The sequence below is a fragment of the Cyanistes caeruleus genome, chromosome Z (genome assembly GCF_971803275.1).
Source record: "Cyanistes caeruleus chromosome Z, bCyaCae1.hap1.1, whole genome shotgun sequence".
Classification (NCBI taxonomy): Eukaryota; Metazoa; Chordata; class Aves; order Passeriformes; family Paridae; genus Cyanistes; species Cyanistes caeruleus.
In genome coordinates, this window is record NC_141732.1 from 80,729,065 (window position 1) to 80,747,770 (window position 18,706).

Consider the following 18,706-nt stretch of genomic DNA (forward strand, 5'->3'; position numbering starts at 1 on the left):
GCCTCTCATCCCACTCCCACTGTCTTTTGTGTCTTTTAATTTTTTCCTCGCCTTTCGTAAACTTAACTTAGGTGACGTTACTTGTATAAGAGGAGTTTGCCTAGTGAAGGAAAGCATCTTTCAAGTCGTGCCTTAAGATTACGTCACTAAATAAATATGCATTAGGTGGGCGGAGAATATGCAGTAAGTAAGCGAAGAACCTGTTTCAAGTCGTGCGTTAAGATTACCTCACGTAAACAAATATGCATTAGGTGGGCGGAGATATGCAGTAAGCGGGCGTGTTCATGTGAATTTTACTGTATAACAGATTTAACTTTTTACCCTCTGGGAAGTTGATTAGTGGGAACGTCTTCCTTGTACGCTGCGCTGAATAAATCACGTCTCTTTTTTAAGGTGAACTCTGTATTTGTGTTCTCAGAGCTGCTAAAATCGACAACGCCTTCCGCACTCCCGCTGCCCTCACACCTCCCGCCTTACGCCCTTCCTCCCAGTCCCTCCAGACTCACAGAATTACAAAGGTTGGAAAATACCTCCGAGATCGTGCCCAACCTATCACTGATCGCCTTTTGTCACCCAGACCACAGTACTGAATGCTATATCCTCGGACACGTCCAAGAACTCGAACCCTCCATGGGCAGCCACAACGCCGTTTCTTTCCACGAGGAAATTCCTCCTGAAGTCCAACCTGAGCCTCCCCTGGCGCAGCTTGAGACCATATCCCCTTATCCTATCACTGGATACTACCTGGGAGAAAAGACCGACCCGCACCTGGCCTACAGGCTCCTTTAGGGCCGCGCACTCCGCCTCTCTCTCCCCTCAGTGCCGCTCCCGCCCTTCCCGGCCCGCTTTTCCCCAGCACTGCCCCCGCTCCGCCCTTTCCGCCCGTCCCTCGCGCTCCCCTCAGCGCGCACGCGCCCTGCCCGCCCTCCCCAACGCCCGCCCGAGCGCGGCGGATTCAAACCGGGGCCGGGACCGGGGCTGGCACCGCGTCCGGAACCGCGTCCTCCCTCCTCCGCCGGCTGAGGTTCCTCCTCCTCCCCGCGGCTGGGAGAGTGGGACCGGGACGAAGCCCGGGTAAGCGGCGGCGCTGCGCCAGGTAAAACTTGAGGAGAAACGGGCGCTTGGCGCCGGCCGCAGCGGGGAACCTCCGTCCCCTCAGGGAATCCCGATCCGCCTCGGAGTGTCCTGGTTCCGCGCAGGTATGGAGGGTGGGAAGGCGGCAGGTATCTAAAAACGGATTTCACAAGCGCGGCAGCTGATAGTATTTTTAAGCCAAAAGTGAAATAAAGGCTTTTTGAAAATTTCCAGGTGTGAGCCGCCGGAGGGAGCTGTGTGAGCGCTCAGTGCCGGGCCCCAGTGTTAAATGCGGGCGTTTGTCACGTTGTATAACTTTTTCTTTGAACCAATTCCTGTCTATAATAGGGTCAATAATTCTATTATTATAGTAAATAGTATATAGTATAATAATATATTATATATATAATATTATATAATTATATATAATACAGTATATATATTATATATATATACAATAATATATAATATAATGCTCTTTTTAATGCTTCCGGACTTCACTAATAATCCTGCTAACACTTTTTTTTTGCATAATTATGTTTTTAAAAAAAACACACCTCTTTAAACATTAATCATCTGATCTCTTCCTGAGACAGCCTTCTAAAGCTGCCTTATATAAGCCAGGTATTTATCGGCTTAATTCCAACTCCTTTTTATCCTTTATATAATCTTATATTTTATCCTTGATATATATTTGTATCATATATTATAAGGATGCTCCCAGTCTCATGAGGAATTGCTGCACTGATATCACACTGGATTCTCTGCATACCTCCAGAATTCTGGGAAACTTAGTGGCTTGTCTAGTGCCAGTCACTTTATGCTTCCTTTCCTGTCTTCAATTTAGTAAGATAAAAGATAATTAATTCCATTTACTGTTTCATTTATGTTCACTTCTTCAACAGGTCAGAGTCCTTCTAAAAATTCTGCTTTTGTAGGCAATGTTTGCAACTTGGGTCCTTTTCAGTTTCCTGCTTTCACTTTTCTTCCCCCTCAGTGTGATGATGAAGGACATGGGATCCTCAGGCCTGGAAGACTTATGCTCCCACATCAATGAGAAGATTTCAAATATTAAGAAGTGTATCCTATTGAGAGACATAGGTAAAAAAGAGCAACAGTGGGGTTTGGTTTGCACTCCAAGAAAGACACCGAGGGGCTGGAGCATGTCCAGGGCAGGGAACGGAGCTGGGGAAGGGGCTGGAGCCCCAGGAGCGGCTGAGGGAGCTGGGAAAGGGGCTCAGCCTGGAGAAAAGGAGGCTCAGGGGGCCCTTGTGGCTCTGCACAAGTCCCTGCCAGGAGGGGACAGCCGGGGGGGTCGGGCTGTGCTGCCAGGGAACAGGGACAGGAGGAGAGGGAACGGCCTCAGGCTGGGCCAGGGCAGGGACAGGGGGGACAGCAGCAGGAATTTCCCCATGGAAAGGGTGGCCAGGCCTTGGAACTGCCCAGGGCAGCAGAGGAATCCCAATCTCTGGAAGGATTTAAAAACCATGTGGTTTTTTGACGCTTGGGACACAGGCTTGTGGTGGCCTTGGCAGTGCTCTGAGGAAATAGTTGGACCTGGTGTTAGAGGGCTTTTCCAAACTAAATGATTCCATGAACTCTGTTGGCTCTGCAGAGTACAAGGCTGACAGTTTGGCTTGCTGCTTCTCCTGCATGGATATGGTGACTGGGGAGCAGGAAGTTAGATAATTACTGCTTGTGAAAGGGAGGAATATCAGATTTTGCTTTTTTCTTGGAGACTTTGTAGCTTAATGTTCTCTCCTTTACAGGTGAACATGAATCCTGCAAGTCTGTGCTCTGTAGAATACAGCATGAGGTGGTCCTTGTACATGATCTCCTGAATACAATGGAGGCTGAAGTTAAACAGCAAGAAAAACTGAAAGATTTGCTGAAAGTAATCTTTTTTCTTTTGCTGGTTATAAAACACTGAAAGCTTCAAAGGAATTTTTGATACATGTGTCACATTTTTTTTCCTAGATCCTTAGTGATGTTTGGATGCATGTGCTGCATCTCCAAGAGAGACTGAGGCTTGGAACAGGCTTGCTGATGGTCTTTTAAGCAGTCCTCCAGAACAATGAACATTAGAAATTGTTATTTTTAGAGGCTTATACAAACAATCATAGAGTTGTAGAATGGTTTGAGTTGGAAGGGATCTTAAAGCTCATCCATGGGCGGGGACACCTTCCACTGTGCCAGGGCCTCCCTACCCTTGCAGGGAACAATTTGTTCTTACTATCTAATCTAAGTCTACCTTCCTTCATCTTAAGGCCATTAAAAGCATGTCTTTGTCACTGGCCTTGAAAACATGTCTTTATCATAATAGATATGGCGATCTAAAGAGCAGTTCTGCTTACACGCCTTTGCAATAGCTGCACAAAGTGCTCAGTTAGAATATTTGTCTGTTATTCCACTGTGTGTTTGCACTGTCTTTGTTAAGTCTTTTGTGGAAATGTTGTTTGGGGAATGGAGGTGAGTTCACCGTAGTATCTCACCTGCACTACCACCGTTCCCCTGGCCAGACCTTGCTTAGGGTGTATTGCTGAAGTTCTTTTTGCCTGCTCAAATTTCTCTGCCATTCTGAGGGCAAGGACAGGGAAGGATGCTCCTTCCTTTGTATCATCACCAGTTTCCCTGGGGAAATTATGGGGTGAGGAGGTACGATGATGGGATGAGAATAAAGGACACCTCTTAATAAAGCTGAAAATTAATTTAGCATTGCCCTAATTTTACTTGCTTGATGTTAGTAGGATCAGATTTCTGATATAGTCTCATATTAATTTCAGGAGATCCAGAAGGCTGCCGAGAAAGATCAAAAGGAAGCACAGCACCTTCTTGAACACATTCCACCCTATCTGCCTAAACCAACCCAGAACTGGTATGTGGTACATGAGCCTGGAGGATTTGGGCAGCTCCTGGCAGTGTTCAGTTGCAGAATAATAATAACAATAATGATATGCATATTAATATATTAATTTTAATATAACATAATTTTATTATATGTTATCTATTAAATTATACTAATATGTTGTTATATTAGTATTAATATATAAAATATAATATATAATTATAATAATCTATTCGGTTGCTCTGCTCCTTTCACTCCACATTGACTCGGAAATTTTGGGAGCCAAAGTTGTTGTGTGTATTGATTCTGGAGTTGGGTCTTGTCCAGGCTTGTGCTAGCACCCCAACAAATCTGTCAGGTGAAGTCTTTGAAATACCAAGTTGTTCAATTGCAGCTTCCATGGGGTAGGTGTGATGTAGTAGAAAGCAAGTGCTTCTCTGAATCTGAGCATCCCTTGCTTTAGAATCACAAACACACTGATTTTATTACTGCAGTGCCTATGGATTAAAGGGTAACTGACCCAAACTAGAGCTGAAGTTCACCACTGCCCTTCCAAATACAATTAAAAAACAAAAAACCTCTAACTCAGTCGTCTTTCTGTGGGACTTTGAATTGTGTTTGTGGTAGTTTTGTTCTCTTTTTCCCACAGCAATCCTGCATTTATTTCAGCTAGCTTTGACAGCCCCTTGCCTTGGAGAGGGCTGTGGTAAGAAGCTTTTCAGAGTCGAGTAGCTCAAGGATGTGAAAATGACAAGTATGTGAAACAACAGCTGTTACTCCGAAGGCTTTTAAGTCATTTCAACTCTGACTGAGTTTCTCATCTCTTTCTCTGGAGCTGCTTTTTTTTCTGGAGTGATGTTAGTGTTTGTCAGGTAGGATCACTTGCAGAGTCTTAATATCTGGGGATCCCAGAACTTCTTTCGTACCTCGTAGCTTGTCAGAAGTCAGTGCATTAATCTGAATTCAGTTCATCCAATATGTGCTCTGAATCTACCCGCTCTGCTTGGTCTGGTTCCTCATGCCAGAGAAGCATCAGTCTCAAAACACGACAGACATATTCCAACTAAATGAAAGGTTAAACATGTGGAAAGAGTGTTCTAGAAGAGAAAAATCAACTGTAATTTTTGTTGGTCTGCAGCAGTATTGTTGTTGGTGTAGGTATTGAAACTGTTCCTAGCTGGTGAAAGGATGATTTGTGCAGAAGCTTTTTTCTTATTTCCACCCTTTAGACATGAACCCCTTAGCTTAGGAAACACCCTCTCAAAATTTCTCTAGGGGTGTCTCGTTCCTTTTCAATTTAGATGTTGCTTTTTGTGTGTGTGTAAGAATTGAAGTTTTTCAGAAATTACCACTTAGGTTCTGTCTTCCTGTCAAAACTTACTTTCTTATTGTAGGAAATCCTTTGTCTTAACTTTGTGTCAGCACCTGGACCTGTTTAGATGTAAATGAGGCTTGTTTGGTGATTGTGCCAGCTCTGACACCAAAAGATTCTTTGGGGTGTTGGTTTCCCTTACAATCTTGCCCTCTTTTTGATCAGGAAGTTAATTGTGATATGACTTTAACTGGTTCTTCCCGTTCTAGAGAGAGCCATGATGTGTAAAACCAGCCAAGCTTTTCTGATAATTTTCTACAGACTGTGCTCAGCCAGCTCACAGCCGCTGCTCTGTCAGTGTTAGTTTGTTGTTTTTTCTTGAGTAATAGTACATTGTATGGTGATGCCATTTGTCAAAACACACTTTCTCCTTTTGTCCCCATTTTGTCACTTCTTGGTGTTGTGCAGTGTAGGGTCAAGGTAGTGTAAGAAGGGACATAATTGTTCAAAACCCACTATAACAGTGTAAATATGTTTTCAGGTCTCTTCCCCAAACCTTCCTCTCCTGGCCTTTCTGTTGTCCTATGCCCCCAGATATGTGGGACTGTGAATACTAATGGGCTGTTTACTGATTTTTGTGAGATAATGCAGAAAGCAGAGGAGCATTTGAACGCTGGTGAGACAGGCCCTGAAGTCCCTGGGAAAATGAGAACACCCACACAGAGAAACGGAACGATTCATGGCTTAAGCTATTGTTTCTCTCCTGTTGTATTCTTGGGTTTTCTGTTCTTGTTTACCAGAGGAATGTCACTGAAATAAAAAGCGAGTTCAGTATCTCTCAAGGTCTTTGAATCCCACGTGTTTGTTGAGAGCAGTTTCTCATTCCACCAGAGCCAGATTTTGTAAACAAGCATCAGTTCTTCCTTTTCATGGTTCAGGTCAGCGGTGAACTGTGCCTGTATCACCTCACTGCAGCAGGGCAGGGGCCAGGGAGTGGGTGGGGGAACACAAAGGAGGGGTGCCTGGGGCTAGGGAATCATCTAGAAAAGGTTTGTTGCAGTGTGATAGACAGCAGGAGACTGGAGCGTGGGAGGAATGAAGTTTCAAGACGTGAACTTGCTTCCCTTGGTTGTTGTGTTTATCCTTTCATTCCAAACCCACCTCCACCACCACCCAAAATCCACCTCCCTTCCCTTTTCCTCCTGTTTGCTGACATTCCCTGCTAGCTGCAGCATGCCAGGATTCCTGTTGTTGTTGCTCAGATGCAAACAGATGTTCTTCAGATGATGACATCCGAGTAAGCTTGGCTGCAGATGTCCCGCGTTTCGGAAGGGCTCTGTGTTGTGTCACCGCGCAGAGCCGCTCCGGTGCCTGTGTCACCTGTGTCACCCAGCAGGTGGCACTCGCTGTCCTCTCCACGGCACTTGTGCTCCTCGGGAATGGGACACTGGGCTTGGCGGTGTCGCATCAAGTGACACCTCAAATCCTGGCCCTGCGGTCGACAGATGGGGCACTGCTGTGCCGTTCACTGCTGCGGGACCCCACGTCCGACAAGCATGTCTTGTGGGACAGCCGGATCCATGCAGAGGATCATTTCCATGTCCAGCTCAGCTCTGTACTGCTAGTTCATTCTGCTGCACATCCCAGTAATGTCCACGTGTTCTGATGACAGTGGATTTGGCCATATGCATCGCCTCTGCTGTCCTGCTGAGGAGCAGCTGGGTGGGTGGCTGGCAGATCCCTTGGGGCTTGAGGCTCTAAGCTGAGGGTTTAGAGGAAGGATGAATTTATAAAAATAATGTTCTAATGATCAGGAATAAATCAGGAAATTCTTTGACCTTTTGGATCTTGCCTTAAAGAAAAATTTAAAAGTATTTTTAAAACCCAGTCTGTTAGGTGGTGTTGAATTTCTTTGCTTCAAAAGTTTAATGGATGAGTCAGGCTTCCCAAGATTTGAACCTGTTAAAAAAGAGCTATGAAGTATTTAAAATCTGCCCGTTACAGCTGCAGCTCTGTGCTGTGTTTCATCTGACAAAAAGCCAGGCCTTGTGTTGTGTGAAATGTAATGGTACATTGAATTCTGAGCTGTGCCGTGCTGCACTTGGACTGCTTCCAACTCACCTGCTTGCAGAGAAACCAAGAGCTGCGCCGAAGTCAGCTGAAGGATACCATTTGGAACACAGTAGGCTTGTTTTAGTGAGGTTTCTTTTGTGAAATATCATTAATTGTGTTCACCCAGCCTAACAGGCTGAAACTTAGGTCTGTGACTAAGCAGACTTGCTTGTATTGTGGAATTCTCCTTCCTACTTACCTGCTGTTTATACATTGAATGAATATTCCTTCATTTTACAGCATCACTGTGAAACATGAAGGACAAACAAAGGCTGTTGAACCCAAATCTACACAGAAACACTCAAAAGAGACAAAAGTCATTAAAGAAGCAGCATTAATAACCGCAGAGGAGTTTGAAAGTGTTCCTGTGTAAGTAAGCCTGGCTTCCCTTGCACCCTGGCATACCAATTTGGGGGGCACACGTGGGTTTGGGAGAGTGACCTCTTGCAGAACTGGGACTGACAGAGATTAAATATTTCATGGGGTGAAACATGACAGTAGCTCCAAACAGTTTAAATGCTATGCTAGCAAACCTGAAAATTGAATGACTAGAGTTAATTGGGCTCTTTTTTATGCTGGTATTGGGAATGAAAACTGATCAGTTAAAACCCAAACCTCTTGCCTCAAAAGTGACTGTAATTATATGAACAGAGATTTATTAGCTAACAGGTGGATCCTGATCTTGTTTTGAGAACTGACATTAAAAAACAAAGAGCCATCATCTCATAAGATGAAGGGTTTGTTTACATATAGAAGGAAAAATAATGATAAATGCTGTTTCTATTTGACCCAACTATTGGTTTCTGGAAACTTCAGGTCTTGGCTTACCAATCTGTTTTGAGGTAGGAAGAACAGACTTGTTAAAAGCAAAAAAACCACTTTGCACAGAAATTCCCAAATTTCTGGATAGAAAGCTGTGGGTGTTTTCTCCTAACATCAGGACCTGATTAGTGGATATCCTTCTCTGAAGTCTGACATACAGGAATAACTCCCTAAATGGCATTTGGGTGGCGTGGGTAAATATTTCTGCAAAAAGACATTTCTTTTGATGCCTAAGGCTGAATTTTTATTGGGATTCTAGATTCACTGTGTTCCCTGACAATACCTGTTTCAATAAGAAATATCTTTTTGAGTCTGTACTTTACTTGAGGCTTTCCAATAATTTTTTATATAGCCTTCAAAATTTTCAGGTGAGTAATACCCATTTTCTTCCTTATCCTGAATGTTGAGCTAATGATAAAGGACTTATGGTTACTTCTCAGAAGAGCATGCACCTGGTAGTTTTATTCTGCAGAACATCTCAGGTATTTTGTGAATTTACTCCCTTAGGTAGTTCTCTCCTGATAAAATAATGGAGGATAAAGCTGGAGGATGGGAATTTTTGGTCTTTATCTCTGCTGTGGCAAGAGAAATAGACAAACCATTCCAGCTGAATACTGTTTTAACTTCCAGTTAAGGCTATGATCTTCCACATCACGAGACAGGTGGAAGGACACTTGGGGGCATGGTTTAGTGCCTTGGCACTACTGAGGGAAAAGTTGGACTTGATCATCTCAGACAGCTTTTCCAACCTAAAGGAGTTTATGATAATCCTTGAAAGTGGAAATGGGGACAGAGAGCTGCACATCCTCTTCTATTCATTACAGATTCACAAAACCCTAGAATAAGCTGAGTTGGAAGGCACCCTTGTGGAATTGTTGCAGCTGTGTTGGAAGGCACCCATTGTGGAAAGGTTGTGGCTTAGACTGTGCTGGTACAGCTCTAGAAATAATTTAGTTTTATTCAGATGGGAGAAGCATGTTTGTTCTGTGGAGGAAAATTTACATGAATTTACATAGATCTATTAATCTAACAGTATTTCTGTTGCCTGGCAATGTTGTAGTACAAGATTGAGGGAGTACTTGCAATTTCACATACTGATTGACCAAATCTAAGCAGCAAACACTTGTCATACAAATTCCATACAAATTCTCTTACACTGAATGTATTCTCTCGGAAGAATGAGAATTTGGTTCAGGGCCCAGTTCTTCAAGTGAGCACTGGGGTTGGGAGGTGGTCACTGAAAAATTGAGGCTGTTTTCATTCGCTTTGTGCTGAACATGAGGGAAAATTATTCCAAACACCATCAGGCTTCAGTGACTTCATAGTCCTAGAACTGGGCAGCTGGTATTTAGCAAAGGTACATGCTGTGTTAAGGGGCAGATGTGGAGCACCCTGATCAAACAGAACACTTTGCACAATAAAAAACTTGCAAATTATCTTACCTTTCAAATCTGTTGCAGGAAGGTGCTCTTTGGAGGAAGATAAAGGACATTTCACAGTACCTGTCTTTGTTAACTTTTGACTTTGAGGCAAAGGAAAACGCTTGTTTTATTCCGTGTCTAGAATTCTTATTGCCTTCTAAAAATCTTACTGCAGAAAGTATTTTAGATTCTGTGCGTTTATAGCTCTCAACTCTCAGAAGATGGTGGCTTGGGAGAATACATGGCTATTTTAGCCTAACCATTTTTGAGAGAGCAGGGGGTATATCTCTTTTAGAGTGGTATATATGTGATATATTGATGTTATTCTTTTCTCTGAGGAACAGCACTGTGCTCTGGTGGAGCAAAAATGGAAAAAATGCTTTGAAAAAGGGCTTCTGTGGATTAAAGAAAAAAACTGACTGCATTTTTTTTTTTTTTTTTTTTCATTTTAATGCATTTGGAATAGTGAAGCAGATTTTAAAGTTATTTTAAATCTAAATTAAATGCCTGCATTTGGAACTTCTTAACTTTGTATTTTTATATGATTGTACGTATGGACAGAAATAAATGTCAGCATTAACGGGTTTGCCAGCCATGGTTGGGTAGAAACATGAGAGGGCTGTGGGACAGCTGGAGTTTTTATGATCCTTACTTATGCACAGAATAAAAAATTCCCTTCTGTTTTGACAGAGTTTAATTTCAGATTAAAGCATCTTGGATGCCTGAGGGCCTCTCAAAGAGCATTCAGTTTTTGGGTTTAGGCAACCCAGCCCTGCCTCTCTGTTTCAGCCTCAGGATGAGCTGAGGTGCTTCCTTGGCTTTATTAAGTGTGTTCACTGTCTGTGTGTTGACAGTGGGAGCAGAGGAACTTAAATAAAGGTATTTTATACCTCTGGGCTCAGCCATCCTCGCACTGCACACTCCCCTGTGGTGTAGGGAGGCAGAGAGAGCAATAAACAGCAGTTAATGCACAAGGCAAAGCCTTGCCGTGCTTACAGGCTGTGTCTGTGCTGTGGCTGCGTCTCATGGGTGGTAGTGCTGCTTCTATCACCATGAAAAGTACACCACTTTCATAACTGCGACATGGCTGCCCCTACAACGCTGAATTAGTCAAATTATCAATCAAGTCCAAAGTTGGTTGCAAGCAACTTTGTGGCTACTAAGTTTCAAACTTAGTTTGGAGGCAGAGCAATTGCTTTGAATTCAGTTTTTAAACGCCTCCTGCCGGCCTGTCTCCCTGGCAGGGTACTGGCTGCTGTTGAAATCTACAGCACTTATTTTGGCAATTTCAGAATGCCTGCCTGAATTCTGGTTTGGAATACTGAACTTGTAATTGATTATCTACTTCTGCTTTTAATTCTTTTTATGTTCTCTAAAGATTGAGCCAGTCTGTTTAGATTAAAACAAGGGAGGAACTTGCTATTCATTGATCTTTTCAGTCTTGCTGTCCCACAGCTTTTAGCCACCTGCTCTACTGACCTAAAGCATTCATTCTTAAAATGAATTGTAACACCTGTGTAATCCCTCATGTCTGCAAACCGATACTGAGCGGAACACAAGCAGCCAGGTTTGGCTTGTGACAATTGAATGAAGGCCACAGGACAATGCATGCTGCAAGGCTGGCCTGGCTCTTTCTGCCATTCTGAGGGGGAAGGGGTTGTGTTGTATTCAGCTTACTGCTTGTCATTTGAGTTTCAGATTTCATTTTTATATAATGGCTTCTCAGTGTGCAGCACAGTTCCTTTTCCTTGAAGGCATGGCTTTACATCTATAAATACTGAATAGCCTTACTTGCAAATATTCCTAGTATTCTAGTATTTCCACATCACTTTGTTCCTTATCTTCCATGCTTCCTGTACCTCTAGGCTGTTATCAACAGACCTTATTCTTCCAGTACTAGTGTTATGAAACGCTCTGAGGGTTCAGAAATGGGTGCTGGTGGTGCAGAACGATATCTGCACAGCTCAGTAGGCTGCACATACAGAAGGCAACACAAAACTAGTATTTCTTCAAAAAACCCCAAATAATCACAGCATCACCAGGTTGGAAGAGACCTTCAAGATTGTTGAATGTCCAACCCATGCCTTAACACCTCAACTAAAGCACCGAGTGCCACATCCAAAACAAAACCAGAAATAAATATATTTATTTATTTATAATATATAATATATACAATATATCCATGGCAGACACGGATGGGGCCGCTGCGCTCAGGCTCTGCTCCACACCCACCACCAGACTTTGGGCAGCTCTGCTGAAACACAAATAGCTGTAACACCAAACACAGGTTGTTTATGGTGATAATATGAACCAAATTATGCTCCTAGGCAAACATTTGATTTCATGCTGTTTTCTGCGAAGTTACTTTATTTTTCTGTGTTTGTAGTTTTAAGTGGTATGCTATAAAAGCAACCTTTATTCCATTTTGAAAAGTTTTTTACAGTTTAAGCACTGAATGCATTCTGCTTCTTAAATTTAGCTCTCTTAATATTTTATCTTTCTGGTTTAAGTTCTGTCATGGCCTTTTTACCTTTAAGATTGTTAAACAACCACGGAAATGAACAGAATTAAGTGCTACGTGTATTCATTAACACAAAGCAGGAGAAACTGCCTCTAACTAGGAATGGCTTGTTCAGTTAAGGCTGATGAAAGAGAATAAACACAGAACTTTGTGATTTTCTAGTTACTGATTCTAATTTTTATTTGTAGGTATATGAAAGGCCGTATAACATATGATCAGGTTAATGCAGTTGTTCAACAGATGAACAAGGCCGTGGTGGAAAAGTACAAGATCTTGTATCAGCCTCTGAAGTCTATGAGTGCACCAGCCAGAAATCTCTACCACAGGTTTATAGAAGAAGAAACTAATGATACAAAAGGTATTTTTTTTTCCTTTGTTAGTACCAAATGTGTAACACTTGGATGTTGCAGCAGAAGAATAAAAATACTGGTTTTTTTTTTTTCAGTATTTTTGACTGAAGAGTTTTCCATAGTGATTGGGTCACTTATTGAATGTTTTCATTGAAAATATGTGCCTTTGATGGTGTGTCATAGCAGAAACTTTGCACAAAGATTTAGTTTGGAATCACTACAAGTTCTGGAAATTCTTAGTTTGATAACCAAATCACAGAAATTAGTTCTCAGATCTTAAAGTTGATTGGACATGAACTATTAAAAATTTGTTCTGAAGCTGGGAAATCTGGCTAATTGATTGTGCTGCAGTGGCTTTGTGGAAAAGTTTATCTGATAATCTTAAGAAGTTTTCTTCTCTTAAAAGCATAGAAGAAATGAAAACCAAAATACCTTTCTTTCAATTGAAAACCAAGTTGCACTTACAGGTAATTTTTCCAAAAATATGTGGGACAGTAAATCTCTGATATTAAAATCTCATTTTTGGCATGCCTTTCCTCTTGAGAACAAGTGTGTAATTATTCCTGAATGTGTGCTGCACATGTCAAGCTTGCTGATGTCCTTAGAATGCCTTCATGTTTCCAAGTCCAGGCATAAAGAGTGGAGCAAACTCTCTTCTGTCTCAGAGAAAAAGAGCTGTCTGACAACACCATGGCACCCACCTTCCATTTTTGCCCTGGTCAGAAGGACAGAATGCTAGAACTTCTGCTCTGAGCCTTCCTTTCCCCTTTCCCCTTTCCCCTTTCCCCTTTCCCCTTTCCCCTTTCCCCTTTCCCCTTTCCCCTTTCCCCTTTCCCCTTTCCCCTTTCCCCTTTCCCCTTTCCCCTTTCCCCTTTCCCCTTTCCCCTTTCCCCTTTCCCCTTTCCCCTTTCCCCTTTCCCCTTTCCCCTTTCCCCTTTCCCCTTTCCCCTCCTTCCCTTCCCTTCCCCTCCCCTCCCCTCCCTCTCCAAGACTCTAGATATTATAGTGTGGTGATAACATCAGTGACATTTGGATTCTGAATGCAGCTCTTCTGCAGGGAGGGAATTCTGATCTGATGGACATGCTGGCACTTTGAGACCTGTAAGATAAACACAGAATCACAACAGAATGGTTTGGGTTGGAAATGGCCTTCAAGATTAGCCACTTCCATCTCCTGCCATGGCAGGGCCACCTTCCAGTGTCCCAGGCTGCTGCAAGCCCTGTCCAGCCTGGCCTTGGACACTGCAGGGATGCAGGGGCAGCCCCAGCTGCTCTGGGCACCCTGTGCCAGGGCCTGCCCACCCTCCCAGCCAGCAATTCCTTGCCAATATCCCAGCTGGGCCTGCCCTCTGGCACTGGCAAGCCATTGCCTGGCTGCTGGCCCTGCAGGCCTTGTCCCCAGTCCCTGGGCAGCTCTCCTGGAGCCCCTTTAGGCCCTGCCAGGGCCTCTCAGCTCTCCCTGGAGCCTGAATACTTGTGCAGGGGAGCAGCCCCAGCTCTCCCAGGCTGCCTCCAGAGCAGAGGTCTCCTCTGGGCTGGCTCCAGTAGCTCCTTATCTTTCTCATGCTGGGTCACAGGGCTGGACGCAGGACTCCAGATGAAGTCTCAGTTGTCATACAAAGGTCATTGTTGCAAAGGGGTTTATTAAAAGCATTCTAAGCACATGCAGCTGGATAAATTTGTGTGACTGACTGCTGGTTTGGGCTGTGATGGTTTGGTTTCTCTCTAAGCATGTTTTGCTTCAGTTGAACAGCAGTTTTCATCCATCTGGATTTCTTAAAGTACTGGCTTCACCAATTTAATTTACAACATATATTTGGTAGCACTGTTGCTAATCCTTGGGACAGTAGTAAGGAGCTTGAGCCCACAGTTGTAGAAAAGAGGCTGAACACAACACTATAAGGACCCTCCTGGGCCTGGAGTGCTGCTCTGTCCGAACTGTGATCCACAGTAGTCTGGGCTGCAGTGAAGAAACCATTCTAGCAGCTTGAGAAAGCTGCAGGTGGTCAGACAGTTTTCTGTCAGAAAGCCGGGGAGCTAAAGTCCGAAAAACTGAAGTGCTGAACTTCTTTAAGTACCTGAGAGATGATCTTTATTTCTTGTTTATCTTGGGAAGTTCAGTTAGGAAACTAGGACATTCAGCATCTGATAAAGCACGTGTATTTGTGAGGTAAATAGTTTTGTTTAGGTTTTTTTGTGAGTAATCCTTTAGAAAGTCTAGAGAAAAGGCCTGGCAGGCTGTCAGATGGTTCTTATCTGGCCAGCACAGAATGATTAAATGTCTTTATCCATTGCATTTTTCAGGATGACGTTCCACATTCATTGATTTGTTTGCTTAAATCTCTCCTGTGAGTGTCTGTGCTTAGGATTCCCACTGGTTCTCAACCTGGCTGATTGCCAGTGACCTCTTCTCTGATTTCAAGATGAGAGAAGATGCTGCCTGGTTTATCAGGGTGACTTCCAGCCACTCAGGTGATTCAGTGAGCTTAGCTGGTTGTTTAGCACGTGGACCAAAACACCACCCTTCACCAGCTCTGATTTCTTCACAATAAAGATCCTGCTGTGCTGAGAGTTGCCACTCTGAATTGTGAGCAAATATAAGAAGGAATCTTGTTTTATCAAAATTCAGGACGTTCTGATGCTCCCTCAGATGTAACAGACTGTGAAGGCAGCAGGCAGGTTGTGCCTGGATTCCCAGCACTGTTTGGGTGTATTGGCGTTCCTGGAAGTTGTAAATGGTCTCTATCCTACAGTAGTTCTATTTTGAGCAGTAATGCAGTTCTTCCTTCTTTTACTAGTAAACAGACTTCCTACTTCTCATCTGTATGTGGATCTGGTGGCGTTACAAGCTCTGAGATCCCAGCAGAGTTCCTCTCTGGGGAAATATCTCTAGATTCTGCCAGTTATTGTCTCTGGAAGATTCCACTCCCTGCGAGACCCGTGTGTCACCAACTCTCATGAGAGGCCCAGGCTGTGAGAAAATATGATCTATTATTTCTCAGCTCTGCCTAAGCAAGATTTTGGGGGACATTACACTTAGATAATTCTTGGACTTTAGTTCTTTACCAGCAGCTTCAGCTTTCCAGCTTGGATCAGCTATTTCCCAGTGAAACTGGAAGGACCTTATGGGAGGAAGAGATGCTCCATCTTTTCTAAGATGTCACTGCCTCTGTGTTAAGGATGAAACAAGGAGGGAGACTGCAATTTTTTTCCAAGATGGAACACCCCTACCCTTGTGTCCTCCTTCTCATTAGACTTGGAAGTGTGGTGCTACACATAATCCAGGAAGCATTTAGGTTGGAAAAGGCCTCTAAGATCACAAATTCCAGCTGTCAGCTGAGAAGCCATATTCACCATTAAACCATTCATCGAGGTTTTTTGAACACTTCCAGGGATGGTGACTCCACCACTGCCCTGGGCAGCCTGAATTTTAATGACAATTTGCTTATGGAAGTAATTAATCAACTACAAGCAGGGATAGGCTCTCAGCTCTGATGCAGGACCTCCCTGTGCCATTTTCTTGGAGACACAGGGACGATGCTGTTGCAAGTGGTTAGCCTTTTCCTGTAATTTTCTTAAGTAATGATGAATTATTCTTTTCCAAATCTGATATAAGTCAAGGGAATGGTGGGCTGCAGAGCTCTGATGCAATCAGGGCTCTGTACTTATGGCAGAGATCTAATTCCAGAACCTGAGTGCCTGCTGGGAGACAGAGCTCATGGAGCGCGGCCTGTGGATGGTGCAGTCTGAACTTCATGGGAAGGCTGGCAATTCTCTTTCTGATGGCAAATTTTAAAAGTAGAGCAAAGCTCCCAATATAGTGTGAAGCCATCCTACTGCTGGCTGTGGAATTATGAATTGTAGATTGCGGAATTATGAAGAAGAGGCTGTGCTGTCACTTGTGAAATGCTGAGCGTATCCTACAACAGAATCGTTTCTGTAACAAAATCGTTGTTTGTTTTCCAGGAGCATTTTTTATTGTGGAGGCTGATATCAAGGAGTTCACTCGGCTGAAATTGGATAAGCGCTTCCACAGCATCCTCAACATCCTGAGGCACTGCCAGAGAGTGAGAGAGCTGCGCAGCTCGAGGCTCGTCCGCTACATCATCTGCTAAGGAGCTCCCCACGTCTGCCTGCCCAGGAGAGAGACCTGTGCTCCTGTCCCCAGACAGCAGCGCTGAGGGACAGGGAGTGGTTTCGGGCACCTACCCTAAATTAGGAGTTGCATTTGAGTTTTGTTCTGTCAAGTGTGGAGGGGAACTACCAACCAGAACCAGAAAGGCAACTGGGCACAGGTGGTTAATCACATTCTCTCATCAGCTCATGAAAGTAAAGTTCTCTGCACGTTATCACTGCTCCTTTGGCTCTTTTGTGGTTTTGAGTATTATAGGTTAGGATTTTTCCTTTTCTTTCTCCTTTCTCAGAGAATTTTTTTCCCCATTTGTTGCCTAAGAGATGGGAAGGATGGATACTTAAGAGAGACAAAAGATGTGGCAGGGGAAGGGGGGATTGTGGGGTGGGGAGGAAAACGAGTGGGGTTTTCTACTTAGCCCCTTAGCTGGGGGGATTTCTCTCGGGAAATGCAGAGATACCAGAGCCTGGGCTGGAGGTCAGTGGCCAGGCTTGGCCCTGGCATGCTCTCGGGATCAGAGGGGAGGCAGGTGGGGGTTTGTGGCCAGACTGCTGTTGCTGCAGAGAGAATTCACTGCCACTGTGGAGTTCTGTCCTGCGCTGCTTCTCCTCACCGTGAGTGAGCCTCTGCTTGTAAGAGCAGCCATTGAACTGGGCCCTTTCCAACACCCAGCCTCACTGGGATGGACCCTCTCCATCTGCTCCGGGAAACCCAGGACCCTGACCCCGCTCCAGGGGGAGAGGGAGAGGGAGTGTTTCCTGGCTGCTCGCAGGAGCCCGGCTGCTGCTGCCCAGCCCTGCTGTTCTCCACAGCACTTCAGGCTTTTAGCTACCCTGATGGGCAGTGACTGCCCGCAGCCCTGTGGCTGCTGGCAGGCTCCTGGCACAGCTCCAGAGGCTTTTCCACCCTTGGCTGTCCACCCTGGGTGTGCCAGTCTCTGCTGCGTCTCTGCTGCCGTGGCTGCGCTGCCAGGCTCCTGCTGCAGCCCATCCACCACCTGAGGCCAGGATCCTGGTTCTGTTCGGTGTCACTGCTGCTTGTTTGCCTTCTTTTACGTGTTCTGGTAAAGAACTGTTCTTCTTTCACCCCTCTCTTTGCCTCAAAGCCCTGTAAGTCCAAAGTTATAATAATTCAGCAGGAAGGGGGTAATTTTTCCCAACTTCCTTGGCAGACACCTGTCTTGTTGGAGGCTGTGTTTAAGATTCTGTAGCTACTCAAAGGAAGCATCTAATTTTTCTTTTTTTCAATGCCTCAAACCAATTTCCAGGCTTCCTTTTCTTAATCTTTCTTTTTATACTAATTGTGTGTTTTGGAGTTATCTACGTCACTTGAACAGGAAGAGATGAGGTGATCCAAAGTCTTCTAGACTGATTGGTAATTGTGTTAGTCCTGACCTTTTCCAATTTCATCATGCAGCCAGGTTTTTCTCTCAGATACACAGACCAGCCTGAAACAGTAGGGATTTGAAGTGAAAATATTCACATTCAATGTGAAAATTCAGGTCAAACTTGTCCTGTTTTTATTATTAAAGTCTTCATTACAGCTTTTGTTATAGAAGGTTGCCTTCAAATGATTTATTAGTGTTCAGAGTAGATCTATTGTGATAAATATAAACTCTGCAAGTAATGAAAACCTTTGTGATAAGAAAAGTGGTGCTCTTTTTCTTCCATGAGCCTATATGTGCTGTTATCCTAATATCTCATCTCAAATACCTCTTCTTGTATCTTGTCAGCATTAACATGAAATTTAATGTGCAAAGTACCCCAAATGATCTTTGAACTTTGTCACTAAAGCAATTCTGCCGTGTTTCTAGATTCCCTTTTCATGTGTGCGTGCGTGGTGGTTGAATTTTGGAGTTTTGTTTTTTGGTCTTTTGCTCCAGAATGTTGGGATCCAAGCTGTGGTCTCTACTCTGCATTGTATTGGAATATATTTGAGGACCCTGGAGATTGTCCTTTTCTTCTGATGGGTATTAAAAAGCAAGACCTGATAGTATACAGCATAACCCTGGTTTTGCCTACTCACTGTAGGTCCTGTCAGGTTTTTTTCTTCAGATGTCACTGAACTGGTTTATTTTTCATTTTTATTTCCTTAGTACTTGTTTTGGTCTGGGTAAG

The 18,706-nt window shown here is 43.9% G+C and overlaps 2 protein-coding genes across 4 annotated transcripts in view; both read left to right on the plus strand.

Annotated features, from left to right (window-relative positions):
* Nucleotides 1-18,706, plus strand: part of ELAC1 (elaC ribonuclease Z 1) — a 511,775-nt gene that overhangs the window by 363,913 nt on the left and 129,156 nt on the right. The gene's annotated exons all lie outside the window — the stretch shown is intronic.
* SKA1 (spindle and kinetochore associated complex subunit 1) lies at nt 96-16,806 on the plus strand. Of its 3 annotated transcripts, none has more exons than XM_023944157.2 (7): nt 96-1,199; nt 2,072-2,175; nt 2,844-2,968; nt 3,858-3,949; nt 7,584-7,712; nt 12,296-12,465; nt 16,424-16,806. In XM_023944157.2, exons 2-7 carry the CDS (start codon nt 2,076-2,078, stop codon nt 16,570-16,572), a joined length of 765 nt encoding a protein of 254 aa, XP_023799925.2. In that variant the 5' UTR covers nt 96-1,199; nt 2,072-2,075; the 3' UTR covers nt 16,573-16,806. The 3 variants fall into 3 exon arrangements, with proteins under 3 accessions (XP_023799925.2, XP_023799926.2, XP_086723685.1); XM_023944158.2 differs by having other exon boundaries at nt 887-1,096; XM_086867559.1 differs by having other exon boundaries at nt 925-1,074.

What these genes read in the sequence shown, in the direction of transcription:
- SKA1 (XM_023944157.2), top strand. Translation starts at nt 2,076, where the DNA reads ATGATGAAGGACATGGGATCCTCAGGCCTGGAAGACTTATGCTCCCAC. An exon ending in AACTGAAAGATTTGCTGAAA is followed by an intron (nt 2,969 to 3,857) that starts GTAATCTTTTTT and finishes TATTAATTTCAG; the next exon opens with GAGATCCAGAAGGCTGCCGA. An exon ending in CCTAAACCAACCCAGAACTG is followed by an intron (nt 3,950 to 7,583) that starts GTATGTGGTACA and finishes TTCATTTTACAG; the next exon opens with CATCACTGTGAAACATGAAG.